The 11,641-nt window shown below is 44.9% G+C and overlaps 1 protein-coding gene across 1 annotated transcript in view; it reads right to left on the minus strand.

Moving 5' to 3' along the window:
* Positions 1-11,641, minus strand: part of met (MET proto-oncogene, receptor tyrosine kinase) — a 108,186-nt gene that overhangs the window by 8,804 nt on the left and 87,741 nt on the right. The window contains exons 12-17 of the mRNA XM_037683062.1: positions 10,820-10,973; positions 9,839-9,973; positions 7,717-7,977; positions 3,000-3,080; positions 536-717; positions 339-448 (exon numbers count right to left, since the gene is read on the minus strand). Of these exons, the coding sequence (XP_037538990.1) occupies positions 339-448; positions 536-717; positions 3,000-3,080; positions 7,717-7,977; positions 9,839-9,973; positions 10,820-10,973 (923 nt within the window). The remainder of the gene's footprint in view (positions 1-338; positions 449-535; positions 718-2,999; positions 3,081-7,716; positions 7,978-9,838; positions 9,974-10,819; positions 10,974-11,641) is intronic.

Below are 11,641 nucleotides of genomic sequence, written 5' to 3' on the forward strand. Positions count from 1 at the left end.
TGTGATGGACTGAGACCTGTCCAGGTGTCCCTGTGATGGACTGGAGACCTGTCCAGGTGTCCCTGTGATGGACTGAGACCTGTCCAGGGTGTCCCTGTGACCCAAAATGGAAGAAGTGGGTAAAATGGATGGATGGAAGTATAATCCTCAAAACTAGGCTCGAGTCTTCAGGCCCGTCCTTCCTAAACCTTCTGTGAACATAGCTTAGAGCAAAGGTTTGTCTTCCAGACTTTGCTCGCTCTTCTTAAGTTTGGTTTTGTGTCCTGCTGAACTCTTTCTGCCACAGTGAATCTGTGTGAAACGTTCATTTAACACCATGTGACTAAACATGAGCTCACATGCAGTTCCTGGCGGCCAGGTCTCGGTGAACAAACTTCTTGCTGGCTAGATACTCCATCCCTCTGGCCACCTGCAGTCCGAAGCCCATCAGGTCCTTCACCGTAGGGTTCTGCAAGACATTCACCATCTTTGTTTTATGCATCGCGACCGGGAAAACCTTCAGTGTTCACATGTTTAAAACGGCGGGCTCTCTTACATGTGCCTCATCGCGGATGAAGTTGCGCAGGTCGCCATGCTTCATGTAGGGCAGAACCACCAGGGGTGACCCCTCTGGTGGAAGACAAATACCCAGCAGAGAGAGGACATTGGGGTGGCTGAAGTCCTTCATGATGATGCCCTCCTTTAGGAACTGGGACACCTCCTCCAAGTCTGTGATGCCTTTTAGACAAAAACAGAGCTCCAGGTTAAGGAAACATCATGAATTCAAATGAACTGTCTGGATTTTGACATAAAAACTCTTAAAAACCAGCAGATGGAGAGCTGCAGGAATGATATTTGTAAAAACATAGTTTTATTTGTAATGTTCTGACATCAGTGTTAAGATCGCTCCTTGGATGTCTTTGGGGACAGACCATGATGGCGGGAGCGTAACTCGAAAAATAAATAACAACACCCACATCCATTTGCCAAATGCATCTCTGCTTCTGGCGTCTTGCACTTTAGCCTCTCTGACTCAGCTGTAATCCGGTTAGACGGAGGCTCTTTGGGTGCACGATTAGCGTTCAGCTGAGGGTCCGAGCCGAAGATAGATAGACACAACGGGCCACAGTTTGAAAAGCTTTCAAAGTTACAGAAAACAATCCATTTTACTGTAAAGTTACTACAAAATTAACCCCTTTCTCATGATATTGCTCATGTTTGCTCATGATTTTGGTCATTTCTCTTCCAACCAAGTGTCTCGAGACCATTAAACTAAGATAAAAGCATCAAATCGTGCCCATAAAGTTGAATTCAAATTGATTAAAAATAGGTTCAGGTCCCAGAGGACTGGACCGGACCGGTCTACTGTAGTTGTTGGTTCCCTGCGACCGCATGTGTTGCTCCAGCATCAATCTCCCTGCTCCGGCTGACAGGTTACAAGATTAGCCTGGGGCCTGATGTCGTCCAAACCGCTGAGCGCTCATTCATCCCCATTAGCTGGAGATGAAAGGGATTCCGGCTCCGCTCAGATGGGGTCCGTAATACGACTGGAGGCGGTGTGATCCAATACAGTGAGGAGACAATCCAGTGTAGGCAGATGAAGAAAGGAGTGACTTACTGTGGGTGGACACGAACACGTCTGGACACGCGTGATGAGAAGTCTGATTGTTTGTCGTCATGGAAAAACGTAAGCAAAGCTACCCTCCATTCTGTGGTCTACATGAGTACAGAAGCATCTAATCCTTAATGGGCGTTCAAATCAAATAACTATCACCTCTGGTGAGCAAAAACACGACGTGTTCAACTGTGTCTTCATCGGTTTGATGAAATCCAAAGCCAGTGGGTGAAACTAGCTACCTCTCATAGTTCAGGGGTTTGTAAAACCAGTAAGAACGTGAACAATCATCGTCTTTATGCTTCATCCATCCATCATCTTGACCTGCTTCCTCCTTTTCAGCTTGCGGGGGTCACTGGTGTCCACATCCAGCTTTGATGATTACCACATCGTTTTAGACTAGTTTATGTTTAATCGGGCATTTTTGTTGTAGATTTGCTGATTTGTGTGGGACTGTTGCATCATCTAGGTTTGGTCCAGGTTCAGCTGTAGAAGATCTGACATTTGACTTGAGAATATTTTGGTTTACAGAGAAGCTCGAGGTCCATTTAGTGGAAACAAGCGGTGCACCGATGCCCCCCCACCCCCCACTCCGTTGCTCGGGGATTTGAATAGTTGGGGATTGTATTTTTGGAGACGAGTGTTTTTCTGGACTGGAAGTGAACAGTTGAACAGAAATTATACTGCGTGTTAGAATAGAGGTCAGTGGGGGCTGTGACCGCCATAGATTCTTCTTCAGACCCCCCCCCCACCCCACAATTGTTTGAGGAAACTATACTTTTAAGCAAAGTAAAAACTAGAGAGCATTGTTTCCTCAAATGATTGTGTGGTCAGTGAAGAGTTGGGAGGCGTTTGTGCAGATCGTCGTTTCTTGTCTCTACTTGACCGACTGGATGTGGTTCAGGGCTGCAGAGGAGCTTATCAGCAGTGCTTGGAGAAAAGTGGGGTTCTCCCTGGACAAGTTGCCAGTCCTGGCAACCCTGGCAATCTGTCAGGGCAACCGGACAATCGTGCCTGCACACATTTACATCCAGAACCAGTTTAGAACAGCCAGTTAACCCAACGTGCAGGTTTCAGTGTGGAAAGCTGGAGTCTGGAGGAAAGCTACCCATGCCCTGCAAGAACATGCAAACTTCTTGCAGAAAGGTCTTGATGAACCAAGAACCGTATTGCTCCACCTTGCAGAGCTGATTTAATGTGTGGGGGGGTTTGGTTGTTGCTCACAGCCACCAAGATGTTTACAAGATGATTTGCAGTTCAGGAGTCACAACATGTATGCCGACTCTGAAAGCTCCCCTCCAAACCCTGCTGGCTGGACCTGCTCCTCATCTCTTCATCACTCCTTTCATCAGATGTTTAACCGTCATCAGTACGACTGACCTGCTGAACACAAAGAGCTACTTACGGTTCAAAGACTTGACGGCACAGTGCTGCTTCTGTCCTTCTGGCTCGAGCAGCGTTCCGTGGAAAACACAGCCGAAGTGTCCTGCGGGTTCCAACACGACGCACAGCGTTAGTCAGAGTCAGTCAGCATCAGGAGTTTCAAGAGCTCTTGTTCAAACCTGTGAAAAAGTCCCATAAAACCTGCTTTGGACCCACACAGGAGGCATGCTCCCATTCCACACTCGTATATGAGATGCATCACTTCCTGCCTCGGTGACGGGGAACGTAAAGGAGGCAGTCTCCCTCACCGTTACCCGTGACCCCCATAAACCAGCCAGGGAGCAGGCCCTCTGTTTGTTAAGCAGTAATTTTACAATTATTTACAAGAACTCTCAGTCCCTGGAGCGCACGGACCATTACCAGGGCTCTGTGTTGGTCAGTAAATCTGAACCCTCGTCTGATCTGAGCCTCAGTTATGATTTACTGACAGAAAACCCGTCAATGGACACGACTGTGTAGCAGCAGCTAACGCAGTTAGCGTGGAGAACGAGAGCAGTCAGCGTTCTACATTTCTGGGAGAGATTGAGTCGGAGCGTCTGGTGTTTTGATGGGCAGAAAGAAGACGACTGCTGAACGTGTTCCACCCCATGAACTCTTCAGGTACAATCAGCCGAACTCTGTAACCAGAGCAAAGCTTTGTCCCTGGACACCTCACTTAGCAACCTCTGAGTTATTGTTCGTGAAGCGTTCACTCTACTGTGACCCATTTCTCTTCTGTACATTTTTCAGCATCTTCGTCCCGCAGTTTTCAGCTGTTTCAACAAATCATGAATCAAAACGTTCGGCTCTTCCAGGACAATCCTGCTCTGACTTTTGGTTTTGGTGCAACTTTAGCTTTTTAAAATATTTAGCCTTTTCTGCCATTTTGTTCTCACAGAAAATGAACTGAGCTCATTTGACCTCCTTCACATCTTTAGACGTGTTCACAACCTTTTACTGCTCCTTTCACACTTTGTTCTGCTTCAGCTGCTTTCAGCTTCCTGCTGAAAATTTAAACTGTTTTCAGCTACTTTCAGATAACTTCAGCTGTTTTGTGCTCCTTTCAGATTCTTTCAGCTAACTACAACATTTTTGCACTTCTTTTAACTTCTTTCTGCTCCTTTCAGATTATTTATGCAAGTTTCATCTTTTTCTGCTATTTCAGCTTCTATTTAGCTGTTTTATGTTAATTTTAACCTTTTCAACTAATTCCACACTTTTTGCACTCATGTCAACTTGTATCAGCCTAATTCAGTAAAAATGGGCGGCTGTGTCTGAGCGGTTAGAGCAGTCGTCCTCCAATGGAAGAGTTGGGGGTTTGATTCCACCAGCAGTCACATGCTGAAGTGTCCCTGGGCAAGACACTGAACCCTCATTGTCTCTGATGTGTGTCCCATCGGTGTCTGAATGTGATAAAGCTCTGATTATTCTTTGTACAGATCTAGTAGAGAGCTGTATGAATGAGTAGATGATTGTTGTAAGGAGCTTTAAGTGTCTGGATGAGATAGAAAGGAGCTGTATAGGTACAGTCCATGTGCTCTCTCCACCTCCTTCTGGTGATTTCAGCCTCTTCCTGCTTTTTTTATGCTAATTTCAGCTTTTTTCCAGACAAATTCCTCTTTTTTGTGCTTATTTCTGCTAATTTATTACTTAACTCAGCAAAAATGTGTTCTTTCCACTTTCTTCTGTTAATTTAGGCTTGTTCTTTCATTTCAGCTACAATTGCACCTGTTTTTTAAACTAATTTCAGCTGTTTTTCAGCAAGTTCTTCACTGCATTTTGACAGGAAATGCAATTTCTCCAGTTGCGTTAGTGTTTGTCTTTAAGTTTTTTTATTGGATTTTTCTTGTGCCTTTTGTTGAACTGCATCTCCTGTTTAGGACATGGGGGGTGTTTCCAGACTGGTGTGTGGGGGCAGGACTGAAATGAGTGCTCTGCTCTCCAATCCCATCTCTGCAGATGCTGAAGGTGTTGGATTACTTCAGTTTAAACCGAGAATATTAGCTGTGAACAAATCATCACATGGCACTGTGAAAGACGAGCACCCAAAGCTGCAGGCCTCAGAGGAAAAAGAAACAGGAGAGGAGCATACATGCTTTATTGGAAGGTTGGGGTCTATCCCCTCCAAGATCCTTAAATCAGGTCTGTGGGTTGGTATTCAAATGCAGCAAATGTGTGTGATTCTGTTTTTGGTGAAAGGGGCAGATTTCAAGGACCAGCGCAGGCTGCACAGAGCCGGGCTTCAGCTCTTTGTGATTCAAAAACAGACTGGAATTTGTCAAAGACATCAGAAAGTTCCCAAACATGAAAAGAACCTGAGGTCAGAAGAGTCCAAACCTGAGCTCAACTCATCGAGGACAAACCCAGCACCTCCTGTCATGCTGAGAACACGACCAGTGAAGCATGGTGGTGGTGGTATCATGCTGTGGGATGGTTCTATGTTAGCAGGTGCTGCACCGGTGCAGCTGCTCAGTGTAAAGAAACAAGGTAAATAAACAGAAGGTACACCGATGCCCCCATCGTTGAAGAATTTCAACAATGAATGTAGTTTTGGAGACGAGTGTTTTTCAAGTGGGAGCCGACCATCAGCTCCCTCATCAAGAAGGCCCAGCAGAGACTGCACTTCCTGCGACAGCTGAAGAAGGCCAAGCTGATGGTGCAGTTCTACACGGCCATCATGGAGTCCATCCTCAGCTCCTCCATCACGGTGTGGTACGCCGGGGCCACTGCCAGGGACAGACTCAGACTGCAGCGCGTTGTGCGCTCAGCTGAGAAGGTGATCGGCTGCAGCCTTCCATCCCTCCACGACCTGTACGTCTCCAGGACTGTGAGGCGAGCAGGTCGGATCACAGCTGACCCTGCTCACCCTGCACACGGACTGTTCGAACCACTCCCCTCAGGCAGGAGGCTTCGGTCCATTCGGACCAGAACCTCCCGCCATAAGAACAGTTTCTTCCCCTCTGCTGTTGGACTCCTGAACACTCATAATGCTACCTCATAACTTCTGCTTTGGTCACATTACATCTGTATTATAACTGAATACTCCATCTGTACTGTTCTCTAAGCTTTTTATTGTTTTCTATTGTATGGGTGTACACATGGTTATGTTATGTTTTTAATTTTTACTTTGTTTTACTTTATTACTATTCACACCTTATGTAGAAGCAAATTCCTAGTTTGTGAACCTCGTTCACTGACGTGGCGATAATAAACTGATTCTGAATGAACTGAACAGAGGATGAAGTGAACCTAAATGTTTTTGGTGCAAGACATGCAAGAGGGGAGGAGTTACACTGTGGAGAAGCACAGAGGGAGGTTTTGATTTATTTTTCAGAAACAGCTCAGAGTGATGGATCTTGGAGAGGAGGGAAACATTTCATCACCACCAGGTGCAGTGGAGGAGCCAGAGGGTGGCCAATGGTGGCCTTGACCACCATACAGCAATCTTCAGCCACCATTTGAGGAAACTATACTTTTAGGCAAAATAAAAACTATAAAGTATAGTTAGTTTCATCAAATGATAGGAATGGTAGAGTTACACATATTTATATACATACATATACTGTATGTATATATACAGTATATGTATGTATATATATGTATACATATACATACATATACATATATGTATATATATATATATATATATATATATATTATATACATACATACATACACATACATATATATACATACATACATACACATACATATATATACATACATACATACATATACATACATATATACACATACATACATATATATACATACATATATACATATACATATATACATACATATATACATATATACATATACATATATACATACATATATACATACATACATATACATATATACATACATATATACATACATATATACATACATATATATATATATATATATATGTATATATATGTATAATAAGTGTTTCCCCTAGATCAGTTCCCTTCCAGGGTGTTCACCTACTTTTTTTTTTGACGACGGGGATGATGGTGGAGGGGAGGAGACGGAGACACGTCTGTGTTGCATGCTAGCTTAGCGCTACGTTACTGTTGGGGGCGGGGCATGCGTGAGAGAAGCGGAGCGCTACATCAGTAGCATTTTTGCTAGCGCGTCTGCATTTCGCTCTGTTAGTTTAGAGCTACGTGTGTGCAGACAGTTGTCGATTGGGGCGGGGCACTTGGTTCTGTTGGGGGGGGGGTGCCTTCTTTGGAAAACAGTTAGGGAAACGCTGTATATGGTGGTGGCCATCTTGGATTGTGACGTAGCAAACTCATGTTTGAAAGCTTTTTTCTTACATCAAGATGCAGCCTCACATCAAAATGAAAGTTGGCACCTCACTAGTTTAAGTTGCCGTGCACACAACGTGCACGAGGGACAGATGGAGTGTATTTCCAATTCCCCCTTTTCACTCTGAGACGGGGGGAAATAAAAGGTGTCTACAAAAAGGTTTAATTTTTGCTACTAAAAACCCAACTTAACACAGGGACTGGTTTGTGTGGGCCCCAGTCTGACGAAGCCCAACATGTGACGTCACTTTGAAGGCACGAACTAAACTCGACACCTTGGCACAGTTCGTCTGAACCTGTAAGTTTGGTTGTTATTTAATCACCACCGTCATGAATGGAGGAAAACATGAGCAGCACACGGACCAACAGATGAAACGTGAAGGTGTGGCGCTGATGACCGACCTCTGCCGATGACCTGGTTGAGGTGGAGCAGCAGCTGCTCCCTGGCGATCACCACGTGCTGCACCTCTGTCAGCAGGTCCGGGTGCAGACAGGACGGGTCGATGTGAACCGGGGCCATCAGGAGGGGGGACACCAAATCGCCTTCCAGACCCAGACCCATCCCAGCTCTGAGCGCCCCCAGTCTGGGGGACAGCAGCTCCCCGTTGTCTCCATAGACGGGAGGAGCGGCTCGGCACGTCTCGGGCCTGTCGGCGCCCTGATCTGTGGAGAAACGAAAGCGAAGGGAGGGGTCAGAGGTCGGCGACGGTATCAGCAGGGCCTCCAGAGGTCAGCGTGTGTTACATGATCAGAGAGCGACGGCTACAAAACCACGAAGAAACCTGACACGAGGTGGGAACGAAGAAGCGTCTGATTTTTTTTCTTGTTGTGAAAAAAACCAGACAATCCAGAGCAGCAGCAGAGCTGAGACCAGAACAAGGTCAGATATCCTGCAAACCACACGGCTCCTGCCTCAAGGCTTCAGCTCATTAGTAAGTCGACCTCCTCAGATGTTAAACCAGCAGGAAAATCACTTCTCCCATCATCCTCGGGATCAGGATACAAGGAGCCTCTCCGAGGCCCTCAGGACCCAAAGAACAAAAACCACACGGGACCCCAAAGACCACAGCCAGTCTGCTTGACGAGAAGGTTCCTAAACAGAGTTTCAGACCGGGCTCAGAGAAGATCAACACTGAAGCGAAGTGAACAAGCCGATGACAGTCATGCGTGATGTGTACATGACATACATGTCGACATGTCCCCGTCGCTGACAGGTCTGAACACTAAATGTTTGTAGTTTTGGAGATGAGTGTTTTTCTGGACGGGAACTGAACAGAGAACTAGAAAGTTCCTGGAGAAACTGTGACAGGGACTGCCACGTGGCGGCCATTTTAAAACGTTGATTTGACCGTACCATGTTCTGTGGTCCACTCTCAGAAACCACCTCACCAAATCTCAGCTCAACATGACAAAACATCAATGAGTTAAAGACATTTAAATTTAGCTTTGGTGGCCATCTTGGATTTTTTATTCATTATTTATTGGGCAGTGCTCTCAGATACCACCACACTAAATTTCAGCTTAATATCTCTAAAAATGGCTGATTTACAGTATTTTTCCTTTTTCTCTCAGGCGGCCATCTTGGATATTTGATTTGCAGTCAAAGTCTATGAAAAATTATTAATAAAAATGGCGTCTGCTTGCAAATTACGTCACCATGGTAACTTAAAACGCCAATGAAAGTACCAGCACACATCACGGCGCCGAGCCGGTCGTTTTGATGTAACATCTGTCGGGGACACGTCGCGGTTCAGGCCGTATTAAAGTTGATATAAAGTTAAGAAACCCTTGTCATGTGGACAATAATAGGTGTCTGCCTTTGTACTAGGCAGTCCCCAATAAAGTAAACCTACATGTTTTTACTTCAGGCTGTTCAAGCGGGGAGGGGTTACACTGTGGAGAAGAACAGAGGGAGCATCTTGCAGTTGACGTGGAAACCCAGGTCTTGATAACGACTTCATTCTGCTCAGACACATTAAAATATCTGGTTCACTTTTCAACTCAACAAGCTCACAAGATGATCTGGATGCAAGGACGGATATTTCCAAGTCTCCTCTTCGCTCAGAGGAGGCGGCAATAAAACAAGAAAAATACTGAAAATGAGTTTTACTTCTTGCCAGTAAAATGTTTTTTTATATATAATAATATTTGAAATATTACAAAATAGCATGAAAAGTGGGCAACTGTATAAATGCCTGTTATCAAAATTAAATAAAATATCTGTTAAAGTATCTCATGAACCACTGGACATACTTTAATGAAACTCGTAATCGATCATTGGAAGCTCATCTACACAAGATTATGTTTCGGAGCCAGCATGGCTCAAGATGGCTGCCACAGCTAATCATCCTTAGCATAAACAAAAACTGCTGTAACTCCATCAGTTTTACATGTATGGAGCTGAAATGTGGTGAGGTAGTAGCTGCGGGTCCTCCTCAACACATAATCTGAAGGTCAAGTGGTAGATGGGAGGGAAGAGGAGTGGGAGAACAGGGAGTCAGATGGGGGTGGGGGGTCAACGTACCCTCCAGCAGGGTTGTTCTGTAGTCAACTGACTCGTGGGAGACCAGCTCGTTGGTGGGGCTGACGCTCCTCGCGTTCGCCAACCTGTCCAGGTGCTGGATGTGACCCCGGCCATCGTACCAAATCTCAGTCAGATCTGGGACAGAAGGGGAATAAAGAAGGAGAGATCAGAGAAAGAAGGGAAGAAACATAAGGAGAGATGGAGGAAGGAGGGATAGATCTTTTTTAGCAGTTGCTCCACACATTAGATGAACTCAACGTGCTCACAAACTAAAAACAGGAAGTACTCGATTTGAAAGAAAGTAACTGTTACTACAGAAACACCAAAGTCCATGCTCAATAATCCAGGTACAATCCAACAAGGGTCAGTCAGGTCACCTGGAGCGAGACGTTTCACCCTCCATCCAAAGGTTCTCACGTCTCAGCACAAAAAAGAAACCGTCCAGATGACCGGACTGAATGTTGGAGACTCCAGGAATGTTTTCTGATAAATACAGTTTGTGCATAGAGCACTGAACGGCCGCTGAAACTTCCTGAAAAGCTGAAACTGATAAAGCTATAAATGCTAACCAAAAGCAACAAAATGCTAGCTCAAAACCAAAAATAGCAGAAGGCAAGCTGAAAGGAAAAAGCTAGCAAAAAGCTAAAGGTAGCAGAAGCCTAGCTAAGTTAAGCTAAAAACAACAACAGTGTTGAATCAGCACAGACTGTGTTCAGTGTTTGAACTGAAGAACGTAAATAAAGTAAAATGATCTGCGACTGGAGGGCGGAGCTAGACTGGACAGATCGTTAAGAATTAATCTTAAAATACAGTTTATGTCAAATGAAATGAAGCTAAAGGGACAGTACAGATCTGTTTGTGTTTTTTAATATTCTAACTTGTCGTCAAGTTGAACTCGGACAGGACGGACGAGCTCACTGCTCGTCTGAGCGCAGTGGATCGCTGTCGTGGTGCAGCTCGAAGCGACCTGGTGTTTCTCACCGTCGATGTGTTTGTTCCTCCTCCACATCAGCAGCGTTCCCAGCAGCAGCAGCAGCAGGCTGACACACAGGCAGCCCACGATGAGGCCCGTATAGTCCGGCTCCTGAGCCAGCGTCACCTTCCCCAGGTGCCTGATGGAGTCTGCCTGGCGCCACTGAACAACAGGAAGGGATTTGGTGCGTCGGAGAGAAAGGGAAGCGAACGTTACAAACATCACTGGATTGTGCACTTAATTACGGTACTGCTGATCTCTGCACGCTTTGTAGTTTGAGATCTGTTGAAGCAGACACGAGTGCTGCAGAGTATCAACATTAACCCAGGTGTTTTCTACAAGCCTCACATCAGCAGATCAGAACTTGTCTGGCAGATTAAAGGTATTTAGCAGCCATGGTCCTGCTCTGACAGCAACAAGTGCATTATGGGTAAATACAGTGATGTGTGTTCTGCACTTACACCTGCAGGACTTTTGAGGTGTTTTATGAAGATGATGTTCAAAAACCACAGGGCTGGTTTGATGCAGAACAAAGTCCATAACACTGCAGACCAGGGCTGTCCAGATGTTTTCATCATGGAGCTCCTTTTAAAACGAGTCACAGTGATCTACCTGCTAAAAGGCCCCGTTTATACAAGAACATCTGGAAACTTTAGTGTTTTTTCAATGTTTATTGAGGGTAATAAACAAAAAAAAGAGAGGGTTATACTGTTATTTATTATAACTGTTGTTATTTATTATAACTGTTGTTATATTTATTACAACTGTTGTTATATTTATTATAACTGTTGTTATACTTATTATAACTGTTGTTATATTTATTATAACTG

The sequence above is a fragment of the Nematolebias whitei genome, chromosome 10, assembly GCF_014905685.2.
Source record: "Nematolebias whitei isolate Nwh7 chromosome 10, NemWhi1, whole genome shotgun sequence".
In the NCBI taxonomy this organism is placed as follows: Eukaryota; Metazoa; Chordata; class Actinopteri; order Cyprinodontiformes; family Rivulidae; genus Nematolebias; species Nematolebias whitei.